An 18829-nucleotide genomic window follows, 5' to 3' on the forward strand; every position below is an offset into this window, starting at 1 on the left:
GAGAAGATGACTATCACAGTGTAGAGGAAATTGTATTTAGATATTCTGATTCCTAGGTTAAAAATCAGAGTTTGGAAAATAAAAATAACGTGAAATTCAAATCATGCTAACGATTAGTTTCTAAAGGATAAATATATAGGCTTTAGAATCTGAAAAACTGCCTTGAGATCCTAACTCTGCAATATAACAGTTCTGTGATCTCAGACATTTTACTGAACTTCTCTGAACCTTAGCTTCTTATACACAGTTGTAATAATAATACCTCTCCTGGGTTTGTTATATGTGAGACCTGGTGGTTAGTAGATGGGAGTAGCTACCAACTGCTACGTCAGCTATGGAAGCAAAATCAGCTATTATAACTACCACTGTTACCATTACTCTTATTATTTCAGTTCATCCTTCCAATGAGTAGAGTATCAGTCACCTTTGCTTGTTCCATTGTCATACATTATTTTCCAAAAAATTCCTGGAAAAAAATGAATTTTTGCTCCTATCGTTTCTACTTATCACAGACAAATGCCTCTAACGAAGTAGAGCAGCTGGTGAGAAATATGTGTGAATCCTAGAATAAAATAAATCTTCTTAGCTGAAGCAACCTCAAAATTGGTCAAGACTGTGAATACATGTGTTTAACTGGGGTAACCCAGCAAATCTGCTTATGTGGGAATTTCCTTACAAAACTACTGCCAGTAAAAACAGCTATCTTTATAAAACTTTCATCTGGAGCAAGTTTTAACAGAATCGAGGCCCTTTTGGATTATCTATAGGCTTTAGTGGTAGGGCAGGCCTAATATGTTAACGACCACACTTCCAATATATTTATGTTAGAATTCAGAGAAATTGTCTTTACTTCATGAATTCTACCCAAATGAGTATTGTAATGTAACAGAAGCTCATTTCATAATATTTCTGGCTTTATTTCTTTAATCAAAGAAAGCGATCCAGAAGGTATTTTTATGAGAACTTATTTTCTTCCACACTAACTTAAGGAAAGCACTTTGCCTGATCTGTGTGTGTAAAAGGGGAGATTTGACGTTAATTTCACTTAATGAGAAAATGTAAATGGTTGGTAACAGCAGAGTGTGAACTTTGAAGCTTTCACACTTTAATTTTTCCTGGTTTTGTCTGGCATGAATTCTGAAAAGGAGCTCAGTGCATTCTGCTCAAAAAGAGATAGCCTTTATTTAATTACCCAACCATACTGGAGGGAACTGAAATCTTTCACCTAATAGGATTAGAAACTGCAAAAATAAAAGGATTTTGCGCTTCCTGCTAAAGAAGGACATTTCTTTTTTGAGTGTGATTAGATCTTTAGAAAAAGAGGTCTTGCTTAAAATTAAAATCAAGGATTAATAAAAAATAGTTTTTTAAAATATATACCTGGTGGTGCAATGTATTACTTGATTGTATAACTTTAGAGCAAAAATTCCCACTTAAAAATTTCTTTTTGGCTCAGAGTTATTTTTAACTCTATTTTTAAATCTTTTTTTCTTAATAAGTTTTATATGGTTTGTTTCATACAATTTATTAAAATGCTCACTTTACCCGAAGTAAAACGCTATGAAGTAGGGAAAATTATTGTTGAAGCCTTACAGATAAGGAAATGGAAACACTGCCTATGACCTACCATGGTCGTTTAGTAGACCAATGTGAGTGGAAGAATAGTGTAAGTGGATGGTGAGAGGTGGTGCACACAGATGGAGAGCATTGGTCTGAGTCACAGAACCAGCAGTTGAGCAGCCTCTGCCTTTTCCTACTGTGTGGGCTTGGTCACTTCAATTGACTTCTGACATTTTATCTGGAGTTTGAACCCCTGCTTCTTCAACTTAATGTGACCATCAGATCATCTTATGGGTTGAATTTATTTCCTTATCTTTTTCTAAAAATAACAATATGCAAAAATGTCTGATAATGTCTAATATCCAACGTTGGACCATAATAGTTAGACTAATAGTATCACAGCTGTTTATCAAATTTATCTTATATTGTTGTCATCTAAAAATATATATATAAGGGGCACCTGGGTGGCTCAGTTGGGTGAGCGGCTGACTTCGGCTCAGGTCATGGTCTCGCGGTCCGTGAGTTCAAGCCCCGCGTCGGGCTCTGTGCTGACAGCTCAGAGCCTGGAGCCTGTTTCAGATTCTGTGTCTCCCTCTCTCTGACCCTCCCCTGTTCATGCTCTGTCTCTGTCTCAAAAATAAATAAACGTTAAAAAAAAAATTAAAAAAAATAAATAAATAAAAATGTATATATAAGACTCTACCACAATAAAGCTTCTCTTTAGTTTGGATTCCTGCAATGAAAACTACTGTTAAAAATTATAAGTTTATGATAGTTTAGAAAGTTAGATGAAACAGGTTTAGGCGATTTTCCCTGCCATGAGTACAAACATCTAAATATATAGCTATATCCAGGGGACTTACTGAATTTATCTCTTCTGAGCATATATTAGTGTCTTAAAGTCAGACTCAGCTACTATATTTGATAGTTTCTTTCCCTGTTGCAAATCAAGTAAAGATTGATGGGAAACCCTGACCATTTTCCTTGACTAGTAGAACAAAAGCAGGAAAATAAATTGAAATAACCATTAAAATGGAAATGGTTAGAATATTAAAGGATGCTTATTTCAAGACTTTTTCTATGAAAGCCCTGAAAATGATAAAGGCTATAAAATGCTCTTTCTGATTTTGTAAGCTTTTTTTAGAGAAGACTAAAAATGGTAAGGTAGAAAATTACCAACAAAAAAAACTTGGGGTCAATGAATCACTTAAAGTACTTTTCTAAGGACTATTACAAATATTCTATTTACAAACACATAGAAAAAATACAGGCTTTTTTAACTTAAAACAGTTTTACTTTTTTATTATTGCAAATGCAATTATTTAACAATCTCTGAATCATTTGAGCTTTTATTATTAAAAAATGAGATTATATATTTTTTTAAATTTTATCCCCAAATTTATATATTAGGAAAATTCCTAATTGCATAAGAAATAGTACCATGCACACTAGAAATGTTTCTTAACAATGTTAACATTGATAGACAATCCTGCTAGATCTATAAAAATTCAAATGAAAGCAATATCAAAATATTAATGTGGATCATCAATAGGAAAATGCTTTTTCTGCTATCTACAATGATATATACTTTTTAAACAGTTTTATATATTTCCTTCAAGCGCTCTTTTCTGAATGACCTGAGAATTTTTGTTTTCCCTCACTATGCCTGAGGATGCTGATAACTGTTCTTTATCAGAGATGAAAAAAATAATATACATACAGGAAAGCACATAAAACATAAATGTACAACTTAATGACTTACCATAAAGCAAATATCCATATAGGTATGCTAACCAGCCAGCAGCTCTCTGCCTTTCTTTTCTTAGGTACAGTTCTACCCTGTCCCCTAAAGGTAAATATTGTTTTATATTTTTTGGTAATAGATGTCTTGCTTTTTTGAAAATAGTTTTTCATGAGTAAAATAAATTCTTAAACAATATAGTTTAAAAACCTATCAATGGAGTAGTATGTATTTTTTAACAGCTGGTTTCTTTTGTTTAACTTTGTGTTTTTAAGGTTCAACTTTGTTAAATGTGGCTCTAGTTTATTCATATTTGTGGCTGTATGATCATCCATTGTGGGGAATAAGCTTAGGAATTCCCTGAGCCTGCACTGATGGGTTAACAAGGCATAAAGAATTAGAAAGCCATAGGATGCTTACACCCAAGTTTGGGTAAACAAGATTAAGTAAATAGGTATAGAGAGGGTAGGGCAAAGGCCCCAATATAGAACAAAGGTATATGAAGTAAAGATTAGGTATTCAGGGAGGAAACGTCCCCCAATATAGTACTGTAGCAGAAAGCTGCTTTCATAGGAGGGAAGGACCAAATTAGGTAAACAAATAAATAGGGCTCTAGACTGCTGCAGGGCAGAGTTGCCCAAAGAGGAGCTAATTAGCAAAAGAAAGGTGCCTTATTGACCCTGATGGAACAGGTTCTGTCTTTCTTGCCCCCAGCAGTTTAGGTAAACAGAGGTGGTGCCTCGTGTCTGCTGTGAACAAGCTTACCACCCAACTGCCCAGCACCAGGATTTTCTTTTGTATTAAACCCAAACCCCCTAACCTGGCATATCTTCAAAACCCCCTTTCCTTCACGTCCATGAGTTAATGTTCACAGTTTCACTGTCTCTTTGTGCACGTCCATCACCATGTTTGTAAGCCTTCTGATCCTAATAAAAATGGAGCAAGGACCCTTAATTGGGGCTCTTGTCTTCTCCTGGACATTAGCCATCTCTGACATTTTAATCTTGGGTCCTGCTTTCTTGCTAGACAAGAGAGAACTCTAGACCCAGAGTCTGTGACAATCCCTTGTGTGAATATAACAGAATTTACTTATCCAGTCTACTGTTGATGGTCGTTTTGTTGTCACTATTTTGGCTGTTATGAGTAATGCTGCTTTGTATATTCCTGCTCATGTGGGCCCATTTCTAGTGTATTCACTTTGGAGTGGAATTGCTAGTTCCCCAAGTTTATTAAAGCAATTTACTCCACTCCATCCTTGCCAGTTCTTGATATTATCAGACTTTCAATTTTTGTCTGTTGGTGTGTAGTTGTGGTATAATGCTTTTATTTTTTATTTTCTTTATTTCTAATGAGGTTGAGCCCCTTTTATTGTATTTATTGGCCATTCAGATTTCTTTTTTCTGATGTACCTGTTCTAATCTTTTGTCCATTTTTTTTTTTACCAAGTTACCTATATTTTCCTTATTGATTTGTAACAATTCCCTATGCATTTTAGGTATTAACCAGTTTAGTTACGTGTATTGTAAGTATCTTCCCTCATTCTGTCATTTCCCCTTTTTATTCTTTAATAGGGTCTTTTGAATAATAAAAAATTCTTAATTTTAATAAAATCAAATTGAACACTTTTTCTTTAAGTCTTTTTTTGTGCGATACTAAAATAACTTTTTTCATCTTAGGACATCAGGATATTTATAGAGGTCATCAGACATTTCCTTATTTTCTAAAAGATGTATTTCGCATTCTCTCTTTTAGTCACGCAAAATGGCTTTTGCTTCTACTTGCCTAAAAGTGTAAATGCCATCAAATTCGTATTTGCAGTTCAATCCCTTCTCTGAGCGACAGATATGAATTTACAGTTGTTTTCCTGACCTGATTGCTTGTACATTTCAAATGTAACAGATTCAGAAAGAAACTCTTGATTCCCCATCCTCAAACTGGATCCCCTTCCCAAATTTTCCTTTCAGTTGTTCAGGCTCAAAATTTGAGTCAACCTTGATTTCTCCCTTACCCTCAGCCCCTAAATCTAGTCTATCGGAAATTTCTGCTGTTTTTTTTCTGCAAATATTTCCTGAATTCAAGTATTTTTCACCATCTTCACTATTAGCTCCTCAATCCAAGTCAGTCCCATCATTTCCCCGGGTTCCTGCAATAGTCTTCTGACTCCTCTCCCTTCTACTTTTGTATTGTAGTTGTTTCTCTTAGAGTAGTCATATTAATCTTTAGGAAACAGAAAATTGATCATATAAGGCAGCAGAAAGTGCAAAGCCTTTAGAGTCTACTTGGCAGTCCTCTTTTTGGAGAAGCAATTACATCAATTGTTTTAGATTTTTTTTTTTTTTATAAATCATAATGTTCATAAATACTCAGGCAGGGAAATGATTTTAAAGGAGTTTATTTGTAATAAGGTATACCAACAATTTGTGTATATATTTCACCAAGTTGGTTAAATTTGCACTTCTTTTCCATGAAGTAAATGACTTCAGCGTAGGTCACTTCACAATTTACATGAGGAAGTATAAGATTTCATCACAGTGAATGTAGTTGTTCTGAAACTCAGGTGTTGTGATTCTCCTCCAAAATCTTGCCCTCAAATTTAGAATAAAATCAAAACTTCTTTGGCCCATGTACCTATTTCTTCAACCTCCTCTAACACATGTTTTTCTTCAGTAGTTTTACTCCAACCACATTGACTTCTTACTGTTCCTCGAACTCACAAACTTGTCATCTCAGGGCAAGTTATACTTGCTTGTTTCTCTGCCTGGCTTGTTCTTTCCTAGAAGTTGTCTTGACTAGATCAGAATAAAGCTTGGCACATTATAAGTGCTCAAAAGCTATTGATAAACAAATGATGGGTAAAACAATGAATGACTGGTTAGATGGATGAATTTTGTAGGGAAAAACCCTTTTATTAATGTATTCCCTGATTTTTATTGCATTAGTACTTTCAGTCTAATTTGTATGATTGGAGGTTAAAGGTAGAGGCCACCCTGGAAAACGCCCTGAGAGTTGTTTGCTTTTTGAATTCCTTAGTTTCATTCAGTTGCTTTTTTTTCCCCCTCCAAAATGGATTTCTACTTTATTTGAATTTTGATCAGTTTGATTTATTTACTCTAGATGATGTATGTTTTATCGTGGTGCACCAGCTTAAACAATGTCCCAATACTCTGAAATTCCTCTCTCTCTCAGAGATCTTATGCTTCCCCGAAACTATTTCCTAATTGTGAGTAGAGTCTTAGCCTGGAGGGGACCATGGAAATAATCTATTTTTAAGCCTGACCTTTTGCAGAAATCCTTTAAAACATTTCTGCAGGTGATCATCCAGATTTTGCTTAAGTATCTCCCTTGACAAGGGACCTGTCCTTAAAAAGACAACTGATGCTTATAGAAATGAATCACTTGAAATATGCAGGGAAAAGATCTGTTTTCCCCATAGGAGATTAATCAAACTGATTGATTAGAAATGAAAAGGGCTGTGTTTTGAGATCTGGATTACATAGACATATGAAAAATGGAAAGAAAACAACTATTTTGGATCTGTTTGAACCATTTAATGTTTAGCAAACTGGAAAATAGAAATTGAATTGTGTAAATTAGAATCTATGACAGATTTAGATAAATAATCTAAGAAGTTCTTTGTTCCATTCCCATTTAAACGAGAGTAATTATTATTCATGGCAAAGTGGTACTCTGGAAGACTCCTTTTGATATTATAAAATATTTCCCCTGAATCTTCTAGGACCTCCCATAAATATTAAAATTGCTTTCATGGAGTTACTTAGCTGTCAGTAACATGGAACCCATTAGTACGTTAAAAATAAATAAAGAAGGTCCTCAGATATTCCTTCTCTTATAAATAAACATATTTGCTAAATAATATTTTATTTTCAATAAATGGAATTTGTTCTGTTTTCTGCTAAATAAGTACTTTATATAGCTTTCAATACATAGGAATAAATAAAAATGTTTATGAATATGTGGGGGCATGTACACACACACACACACACACACACACACAAACATGTACACACCAACACACCTATACACAAAAACATGCTCCCCTTTAGGCTTACACTAAATTACCAATTTAACATTGTCCTCACCAGGTGAAGCCAGGGAGTGTCAGGCTGGACGCTTGCCTCAGTTATAGAGCTTGATTATAAGGCAGCAGAAAGTACCAAGCCTTTAGAGTTGGCTTGGCAATTCTCTTGTTGGAGAACCAATTAAATAAATGGTTTGGATTGCCATTCATAAATCATAACTTCCATAAATTCTTAGGCAGGGAAATAGTTTTAAAAGAGTTTATTTGAAATGACATGTATCAATAATTTGTACATTTCACCAAGTTAGTTAAATTTTCAACTTCTTTTCCTTAAAAGTAAATGACTCCACTGTAGGTCTCTTCACAATTTACATGAGGAAATACAAGAAGTTTTTATCACAATGCATGTTGTAGTTCTGATGCCCAGGTGTTGTGAGTTAGCTTTTAGAAGGAGGAAGCCCTGACACATAGATGGTCATGCGTAACCAAGCTTTAATTAATATCAGGATCCCATAAAAATTCAGTTACATTCATGATTCAAACTACATAAATTACTGTGCCATTAAATTTTAATGGATTTTATTTACGTTCATTGGTAATGTGTGTGTAAGGAAGAGAAAGGGAGAAAAAAAGGACAGAGACATTTCTTTTCTAAGACAGTTTTATTTTTTTTAATTTTTTTTTAATGTTTGTTTATTTTTGAGACAGAGAGAGACAGAGCATGAACGGGGGAGGCTCAGAGAGAGAGGGAGACACAGACTCTGAAGCAGGCTCCAGGCTCTGGGCACAGGCTCTGAGCCTCAGCACAGAGCCTGACGCGGGGCTAGAACCCACAGACCATGAGATCATGACCTGAGCCAAAGTCGGACGCTCAACCAACTGAGCCACCCAGGCACCCCAAGACAGTTTTATTGAAATTAAACTGTTTAACCCTTCTCTTTGCAAAATAACTTCACATGGACTTTAAATTCATTACTTGGATTTAGCTATTGAGGGTCCTTATATTCTCAAAAATGACCACCACTGGGGTGATCTTTAGTTCTTAAGATTATTCCTACTTAGTTGTTCAAAAGCACTGTATAGTTGGAAGTTACTTAAGAAGGTTGCACAGGTGTATTTCATCAGTTTACAGAGGAAGTAAATTCTCTCTTTCACATAGATGAGAGATATTTTTAAAGTTTATTTATTTATTTTGAGAAAGAGAGTGGGGAGGGGTGGAGAAAAATAGAATCCCAAGCAGTCTCCATGTTGTCAACTTAGAGCCTGATGCAGGGCTTGATCTCAACGAAGTGTGGAGATCATAACCTGAGCTGAAACCAAGAGTCAGGCACTTAACTGACTGAGCCACCGAGGTGCCCCAAGATATTTTTAATAAAATTCATCATAAAAATTATAAATCTTTGGGTCTCAGTTGAGCAGTGACTATTTTAGCTTTGATCTTAAATACCTGAAATTCCTCAGTTTCTTTGGGAGTGTGTTCTTATAGGGTAATTAAGATTGCTGTACGACTTCACATATTTAATTTTAGGACTTACACCGCCTATTGAGTAACCAGAAATTTCAAATAAATAGGATTTTTATTTCCTCATGCTATTCTTGCTGCCTTGACTATTATTCTACCATTATCAGCTTCAGTGAGACTTTTCAGGGAAGACTCCTCCAATGCTGCAGACTTGTCCAGATTCCTCTAATATCTTCTCTCAGGGTATGTTTTTCTCACTATGAGCTCTTATCACAACTGTAATAAAATTGTTACCTCTGTAACTAGTTTACACCTTTCCCCTGGCACACAGCCACAATACTATGCAACATTCATATAGCTTTCTTGAGAAAACAAAATCTGTAGTAATAAAGAACAAATTGTGTTTGCGAAACAATATTTATGTGACAGGAGGTTAAAATAGGGCAACTTCGGGTTCTTTTGCAGCTGAAAGGCAAGGTTTTGGAATTTTAGACATACACCTGCATACAGACTTTGCCACAGAGATGCCTTTATTGCTCTAGACCCCAGTTTTTTCGGTTATCCAAGCACGGTAGGCTGTCACTCGCGTATATACTCCTGGCTTATCTGGCAGACCACATTGATCCCCCCAGCTTACTATCCCCACAAGGAACCAAAGCCGCCGTGAGTCCTCTTGAACTAGTGGGCCACCAGAGTCACCCTGAAAGAAACACAATGATTGAATTTAAGTGTGAGACCACCCTGAAGTATTAAGGAGTTTATTTCTGTCAGTAGAAGTCACACCCAGTATGACAATAAAAATAATCTGACATTTCTTGTGAAATGTTACAGCAAGTTGAAATAGTGTACCAATTTCATGTGAAAATTACCAAAATCCTTTAAGAACACACACTGTTCCTTCCTCAGGTGTGAGAAGATGAGGTGCATGTTTCCCAGACTGTCCTCAGTCACCTGGTGGACAGCTTCCCATCCCAGACTTTACCTCCTCCAGGAAGCCTTCCCAGGGCTGTTCTTTCCCACCGCCACCGCTTCTAGCTTTGGGTTGGGTTAGTTTTTTACTTCCTGTGTTCCACATCTTGTGTGTATCTCTTTCACCACTTCTATATTATTTTATGCAAACACATTGTATGCCTGTTTGAACTTATTCCCTTGCACCAATTCCCCTTGTGACAGCCACACATTGCTGCAAAACTCACAGCATTTAGGATACTTGTTCAGTGTCTGTTTTTCTGGTTATTCTGTAAGGTCTGCCAGGGAAGGCATACTTATTCTGGACCCTGCTATATCCTAAGCTTCTAACTCACAGGAGATGCTAAGCAAATATTTGTTGAATGGATGAAGTTTCATTTATCTTCCTATTCATAGTACCTGCATGGTGTCTGATGCATAATAATATATCATCAAAAAGTATTCTTTGGTGAATAATCACAAAGAAATTTATAAGGCAATGAGTAAAACACTCCTTATGAAATACTGGCCAATTATAATAACCCAACCAACAAATATTTGTACATGCAATAATCTACCTGGGGAGACAAATTTAGTCCATTTTACATGCTGCATGATAGATTGAGTCTGTGGGTTCTGGAGTTAGATAGACTGGGTAAGAAGAATTCTCCACTTCTCAGCCATATGACCTTCAGTATACTATTTAATAGCTTTTCTGATCTCAGTTTCCTCATCTATGAGTAATGTTTCTATATGTTTAAATGAGTTTTATACATGTAACACTTCCAGTATAGCCTGGCATACAGTCTGTACTACTAATAAAAGCCAACTATTATCAAGTGTGCTTTTAGAATGGTTTGCTATTCATTTGACTGCTCTTTGTAGCTAGCTCTTCTAATTACTGGTTTAGATGGGGAGAAGGGTCAGTGTGTGAATCACCAATCGCATGGCAAGCACTGCATGCAGCTGATTGGCACCTGCCTCCTTCAGGTTATGTGTTCATGCTCCAGCTACCCAGTTCTTTTTCATCGTTGTGCTTCTGCTGCTATTCTTTCTAGTAAGGAATTTCTCTGCATAATATCTAAGAGTGGACAAGCAGATGTTAAACTAAGAGGGACATGTAATTTATCCTGTATCTGGACAGCTTCACTGCCTGGTTGTGCAGGCATTTTAACTTGTGTTCCCTCTTCTAGACTATAGCCTTGATGAGTGCAGGGAACACATAGTTGTGCTAAGCACTGTATCCGGTGCACAGAAAACATACAATTTCTATGAATAAATGAACTGAAACAAGTATGATCTCATAATCTCCTTTGTAAAGTGCTAGTTCTTTCTGATGCACAAACTCTATGTATTGTAGTATTTCAGCTGAAAATTAGTGAGGTCCAGAGTGGAACACATAGGGGGAATTTCATGATGACTTGATCCGGGCTTGAGGGGAAGAGTGGAAATTGTGTATGCAGAAGGAAAGGGGCATTTTGAGTAATGCCCTTTTATATTTCATGTGTTTCCCTAAGTCGGTTCTAATTAATGCTGAATTGTCAATGTAGATGTGTGTTACTTATTTGGTGAATTTTTTTTGAAAACTATGAAGTTTGAGAATTTGTTGTTACAGAACTAGCAATAAAAAAATAGGAAGTGGAACAAGAAGTGTTTCCTATCACAAAGACATCTCCACTTAAAGGGAACAAAAGGCTAATGGGTAATTAATGGTTTCTTGAAAACTGATAAACAGTTCCTCTCCATTTATACACAACTTGTGGTCAATAAAAATGTTTCATTTAGGGGAAAATGCCCAAAATGTGAAAAAAACTGTGGAAGAGCTACTTCTTACCCATTTTTTTCAAGAATGTGAGAACTAAAATTTAAAAGTCAGTAATGTTTGAAAATCATAAGAGACTCTTAAAGATAGAGAACAAACTGAGGTTTGATGGAGGGAGGTGGGTGGGGGATGTGCTAGATGGGTGATAGGTACTAAGGAGGGCACTAAGGAGGGCACTTGTGATAAGCACTGGGTGTTGTCTGTAAGTGATAAGTCACTTAATTCTACACCTGAAACCAATTTTACCATATATGTTAATTAGAATTTAAGTTGAAATAAAAAAGTGAAATAAAAAAATTGAAATAAAAAACTGTCAGCATTGTTTGAGGAAAGAATAAACTTGATTTTTCTGCATACAATTTCCCCCCACCCCCAAAACAGCAGCAGATTCCCCAAGAAAAGATTAATTTTTCTTAATTCCAGAAATGTAATTTTGGATACTAAGTAGTTATTCCTGTTACTATATGAGGTTGGATTTCAGACATAGGATCAAAATCTATTAAAGGATATAACCACATTAATTGCTTAGATAATTTAATTAAAAACGTTAGCATTAAAATCCTATTGTAATTATTTTAAAGTAAGAATTTCATAGTTATTTTCATTTTTATGTTTGGTTAAAAAAGACAGGACCGATCTAAATAGTTCCCCCCTCCCTCATTTGTGCTGTTTTACAATTATAGAAACTGTTGTGACTGAAATAACTAAGCTTTTTGTGTACATTTTTTATCTTCAGGGTGCTGATATTCAGGTGTTATTTAGATTAAAAATCACAAAGAAAGTTCTTAAAATTAACATTGGATCAATTTCATAAGAGAATTTTAACTGTAAAATCTATATAACAATTTTTTGGAGGATCAGGGCTGTGTATTCTAATTATGTTACCTCTATGCTTATCACAGTATCACATGCCAGTAAGTGCTTATGAACTTGGATGATGACATGATAACATTATTTTGAACTTACTCGGCATGCATCCACTCCACCTTGAGGTAGTCCAGCACATAGCATTCCCGACAAAACAGCTCCATTATAACTAGTTGGTGCATTACATGCATCATTACTTATTATTCTGACCCGTGCTTGCTGTAGATCTGAAACTGTGCTACCTGTGAAGTATAAAGCAGAAATGGAATGGGTAAATTAATGATTCTATGTCCAATATGGGAAGGAATAACTGTACTCCAAAACACTATCTTATTTAGCAAAGCAGGCTATTGAAGATATATTGGGAGTTTCTTTTCAGCAAAGATGCCCATAGTAGAGAAGAATAAACCCTCTACACAGATCAATTTTATTTTTTTGCCTTACTTTGTGATGCAGCGCCCCTTGGACCTTAAGAGCAAAACATATCTGCTATTTTAATACTGACTAGTAGCATTTAAGTTATTCACTGACTGACTTTGAATTGGAAAATTACATATTGAGTAAACTTTAATTTACCAATGAAAGAGAAACCAGTCTGGTTTCAAGGCTAAAGAAATAATTTATTTTACTTGTATTGATGTTCCTTCAGAATGGCACTGCCATTTTTATGATTGGCACACATTTTATCTATTACACCAAATTACTTTCAGTGGTGAAAACACAATGAGGTATTTTCTAGGACAATTAAGTCTTCATATTATTTCTTGGAGATACAATCTACAGCATGAGCTGAAGCATGTGGAAATTGTTAATGCTATGTCCTTCCACGCCCTGGTTGATATTCTCTTCACCATGGCCCTATTTGTTCTTTTACATTGCCCTCATTATTCATTCAGTAAACAAAGAGTGAGCAATGCTTATGTATGTAGAGTTTCTTGCTCTAGAGGTAGAATTCATTTCATCTCAGAACACCTTAATGATTGTTAACACCTTAGAGGGTGTTAAAACCCTTAGAGAATACCTATCAAAATCTTCTTTTCAAAATTAAAAATTTTCTTTATATGAGAGACATTTGAGACCTATAGAGTCCCTTGTTCATTGAAGAACTCATGTTTCTTCACCACTTTTATTTTACGTTTCCCTATTACTGTGTTTGAGAATCCCCCGTGATTTCTAGGGACACTGCTTTGCTTTGCTGAGGATATGTAGTAATAACTAGAGGTTGGACTCATCAGAATATGGGATCGTTCCTTCCACAGAACATGTCCTTCAGGTGTTCCCTAATTACATAACAGCAAGTCCCAGGAGATTTTGTTGTTGTTGTTGTTGTTGTTGTTGTTATTTGATTTTTCCTGAGACACTTACCGCCATATTCTTGAGATCCCCATCCTGTTACATAAGCAGTAGACCCAGGTGGAATATTCTGGGTAGCCTCCGGGAGACACACCCTATGGATATCTTTGGTAAAGGTGATGCCTCTGTCAAGTTGTATAGCTGCAATATCATTTTCATGAGTTGCAGGGTTATAATTGCTATGGATTAAAATAGTCCTTACTCCTCTTCTCTGTTTAGGAAATGTTGTTGAAACACCGAAAGTGACAGTCCACTGACGAGGATTAGGGTAGCTAAAAAAATACGAGAATGTGTTTTGAATTGTGAATTTATGAGCATTTCAAATATTTGAATTTTGCGTTTGCCATCCCTTTCCTGGCTAGCAACTATTTGATCAGTATCTCTTTGGTATATATTTTCTGGATTACATAGTTAGTAAATGAATGATAATTTGTCTAAAGGGTCTGTGAATTGAAGAGTTGATTAACTCAGTGTTGCTCCTAAGCTTGAATAAAAATAAAATGTATCCACACAACAACAATTTAAGAGTTTTGTGGAGTTTAGATATAGGTGATACAGAAATAAAAATTATATGTCCAGGAAATAATCTTATAATGTACAATAGCTTATGTAAGAGTGAATGCTAGTTAAAAATTCTAAAGAAAAAAGTAGTTTACAACCACCGAATACATGAATTTTTCATATTGAACTTCTTTTGATCAGTCTCTGTACGGAGAAAATTTTAAAGGTATTGTTCTCTTCTTTCCCTCCCTTCCTTTTCTTTCTTCCAGCAAACGAATAAGAGCATGATTTTGGAATCAGAATTAGGGGTGCCTGGGTGGCTCAGTCGGTTAAGTGGCCGACTTTGGCTCAGGTCATGATCTCGCGGTCTGTGAGTTCGAGCCCCGCGTCAGGCTCTGTGCTGACAGCTCAGAGCCTGGAGCCTGTTTCAGATTCTGTGTCTCCCTCTCTCTGACCCTCCCCCATTCATGCTCTGTCTCTCTCTGTCTCAAAAATAAATAAACGTTAAATAAAAAAAAATAGACTTAAATCTTGGCTATGCCATATATTAACTGTGTTATTTAGGGCAACTTACTTCATATCTTTAATTCTCAGTTTATTTTTGCACAAAATGTGACTGATTATATGCCCTCACTCAGTTGTAAGTATTGAAACAATGTTTGGCATACAAGGTAAGCACTCAGTGGAAATAACTATTATTTTCATTAGTTATAGTTGAACAAGTCATTACTACATGTTTACTTTGTATAAGAAACAGTATGAGTCTCTGGGAATAAAAATATAAATAAATAACTATGCTGTAGGAATCAGGCAACGAAAAGACGTAAAAAGTATCCAGTTTGGCAAGGAGGAAGTATAACTTTCATTATTTGCAGCTGACATGATACTATATGTAGAAAACCTTAAAGACTCCACAAAAAAACTGCTGGAATTAATAAACAAATTCAATAAAGTCCCAGGATACAAAATCAACATACAGAAATATGTTGCATTTCTATACACCAGTAATGAAACAGGAAAAAAGAGAAATTAGGAATCAATCCCATTTACAATTGCACCAAAACCAATAAGATACCTAGGAATAAACCTAACCAAAGAGGTAAAGAATCTGTACACTGAAAACTATGGAAAGCTTATGAAAGAAATTGAAGAAGACACAGAGAAATGGAGAAAAATTCCATGCTCATGGATTAGAAGAACAAATATTATTAAAATGTCTATATTACCCAAAGCGACCTACATATTCAATGCAATCCCTATTGAAATAATACCAGCATGCTTCACAGAGCTAGAACAAGCAATTCTAAAATTTGTATGGAACCAGAAAAGACCCAGAATAGCCAAAGTTATGTTGAAAATGAAAAACAAAACTGGAGGCATCACAATTCTGGATTTCAAGCTGTATTACAAAGCTGTATTCATCAAGACAGTATGGTACTGGCACAAAAACAGACACCTAGATAAATGGAACAGAATAGAGAACCCAGAAATGGGCCCACAAATGTATGGCCAACTAATCTTCCACAAAGCAGGAAAGAATGTCCAATGGGAAAAAAGACTATCTCTTCAACAGTTGCTGTTGGAAAAACTGGACAGCAACATGCAGAAGAATGAACCTAGACCACTTTCTTACACTATAGCCAAAAGTAAATTCAAAATGGATGAAAGACTTAAATGTGACACCTGAAACCATAAAAATCCTAGAAGAGAACTCAGGTGGTAACTTCTTTGATATCAGCCATAGCAACTTCTTTCTAGACATGTTTCCTGAGGCAAGGGAAACAAAAGCAAAAATAAACTATTGGGATTACTTCTGCACAGTGAAGGAAACAATCAACAAAGCTAAAAGGCAACCTTCAGAATGGGAGAAGATATCTGCAAATGATATATTTGATAAAGTGTAGAAGGTTTATTAGCCAAAACATATAAAGAACTAATAAATCTCAACACCCAAAAAACAAATAATCCAATTAAAAAATGAGGAGAAGACGTGAACATTTTTCCGAAGAAGACATACATTCAGCAGACACGTGAAAAGATGCTCAACATCACTGATCATCAGGGAAATACAAATCAAAACTATAAGATACCACCTCACACCTGTCAGAATGGCTAAAATCAACAACACAAGAAACAGGTGTTGGTGAGGATATGAAGAAAGGGGAACCCTCTTGCATTGTTGGTGGGAATACAAATTAGTGCAGCTACTCTGGTTTCCTCAAAAAGTTAAAGAGTAGGATTACCCTGGGGCACCTGGATGGCTCAGTTGGTTAAGCATCCTACTTCGGTTCATGTCATGATCTCAAGGTTCATGAGTTCAAGCCCTGTTGCAAATTCTGTACTGACAGCTCAGAGCCTGGAGCTTGCATCAGATTCTGTGTCTCCCTCTCTCTCTGCTCCTCCCCTTCTCATACTTTGTCTCTCTCCTCTCAAAAATAAACATTAAAAAATTTTTAAAAAATAGGACTATCCTATGATCTAGCAATCACACTACCAGGTATTTACCCAAAGAGTACAAAAATACTAATTCAAAGGGATACATGCACCCTAATGTTTACAGCAGCATTATCTACAATATCCAAATTGTGGAAAAAGCCGAAGTGTCCATCAACTGATGAATGGATAAAGAAGAGGTGGTACACACACACACACACACACACACACACTGGAATATTAGCCATGAAAAGAATGAAATCTTGCCCTTTGCAATGATGTGAATAGAGCTAGAGAGTATTCTGCTAAGTGAAATAAATCAGTCAGAGAAAGACAAACACTATATGATTTCACTTATATGTGGAATTTAAGAAGCAAAACAACCAAACAAAGGGGAAAAAGGAGAGAAAAAGAAACAATCTAAGAAACAGAGGCTTAACTATAGAGAACAAACTGATAGTTACCAGAGAGGAAGTGGGTGGGGGGATGGGTTAAATAGATGATGAGGATTAAAAAGCACCAGGTGTTGTATGAAAGTGTTGAATCACTATATTGTACACCTGAAACTAGTATTACACTGTATGCTAACTTTCTGGAATTTAAAATCTTAAAAATATATAAATAACTATGGTCTCTGTTGATGAGCAGCTCCACATGAGACAATTAAGTATCATAAATCACAGGGACTACTGCTAAAGATAATTGAGCAGATTTCTGTGAGAGTACCATGGGGGAAGAAGAAAGCATCAGGGAAGACTTCATAGGGGAAGTGATAACTCAAAAATCTTCTCTTGGACTCTTGGAGGGCCTTATCACATCTATATATCTTGATGTAAGGCTGGCCGTGTCCCCAGAAATCCTCGTTGATGGGTTCTCAGTGACAATCAGGCCTACTGGAAGTGTGCCAATATAAGGTTCACATAGTTTGTTAGCTTTCCTGGATCAATTTAGTAGTGAGTAGAAGGATTGGGGAGGCATAATTCAAAGATGTTCCAAGCATTTAAAATCATGAATTATGGGGTGCCTCAGTGGCTCAGTCAGTTAAGTGTCTGGCTCTTGATCTCAGCTCAGGTCGTGATCTCGCCGTCTGTGGGATTTGTGCTGACAGCGCAGAGCCTGCTTGGGATTCTTTATCTCCCCATCTCTCTGCCCCTTCCCTGCTCACTCTTTGTCTCTCCAAATAAATAAATTTAAAAAGTTAAAATCATGAATTACTTTGGTAAACATTGATGATATTTATAATGGTGACTTTCATTATAGTGATATCCTTTACTTAGCTTTTGGTAGTTGGGTCTGCATAGGGCTTAGAATGCAGACTGTTTATGTATTATATCCTTCGTTATACTAAATCCAAGCATTTGCATTTCTGGTTCCCACACTCAGAAGTGATTAAAATCAATTAGTTCCATAGTTCTTCTTTGGCCTTTCAAGTGGAAATAAAGATTGAACCTTTAGCTCCAGCCAGATTGCATTATTCTCTTACTATTTTTCAGGTTTAAGAGCATTTTCTCAATCTTCTTCTTCTCCCTAAAATGTTAATATCCCTTCCTCCATTTCTTCGTATTGGAATTCTGAAAAATCTTCACTATTTCTAAGAAGTCCTTTGCAGATTTGAGGGTACTGCTGCATAATATAGTGCCTGTTACAAAACTATTAAATTAAGAGGGAGTAAAGTTTAACAAGACTAGCGCACAATGCTCTTAAACCTGAAAAAGTAGGCAGAATCCAGGGGAAGAGAATAATGCAGTTTGGCTGGAGCTCAAGGTTCATGCTTTGAGAAAGAAATTTGGATTGTTTCAATAGGAGGGCTATGGGTGTGTAGTAAATTGGATTTTAGACTATGGATATTGAGTGAGTCTGAGAAAAGAGTAGATATGGTCAGAGGCACATTTGAGTTTAGATGTCTTCACTTAGTGAATGTTTTGAGATTAATTCCCAGCAACTGTTAGGGTCTAGGATGCTCCAATAATAAGGTGTGTCTGAACCTCACAGATTTGAGTCATCTAGGTCTAAAGTTTTATCATGAGTAAGTTTATGCATCCTACTATCCACTGGCAGTTTATTACCCTCATGTTAGCACTATCCTTTAGTCACATCAGTGAA

The 18829-nt window shown here is 35.9% G+C and overlaps 1 protein-coding gene across 1 annotated transcript in view; it reads right to left on the reverse strand.

The window, feature by feature from the left end:
* Positions 1 to 9163: 9163 nt before the first annotated feature.
* TMPRSS11D (transmembrane serine protease 11D) overlaps positions 9164 to 18829 on the reverse strand; it is a 55435-nt gene continuing 45769 nt past the window's right edge. The window contains exons 8-10 of the mRNA XM_049630019.1: positions 13801 to 14064; positions 12539 to 12677; positions 9164 to 9502 (exon numbers count right to left, since the gene is read on the reverse strand). Coding sequence (XP_049485976.1) covers positions 9341 to 9502; positions 12539 to 12677; positions 13801 to 14064 — 565 coding nt within the window. The 3' untranslated portion in view covers positions 9164 to 9340. The remainder of the gene's footprint in view (positions 9503 to 12538; positions 12678 to 13800; positions 14065 to 18829) is intronic.

Source organism: Panthera uncia, chromosome B1 (genome assembly GCF_023721935.1).
Source record: "Panthera uncia isolate 11264 chromosome B1, Puncia_PCG_1.0, whole genome shotgun sequence".
Classification (NCBI taxonomy): domain Eukaryota; kingdom Metazoa; phylum Chordata; class Mammalia; order Carnivora; family Felidae; genus Panthera; species Panthera uncia.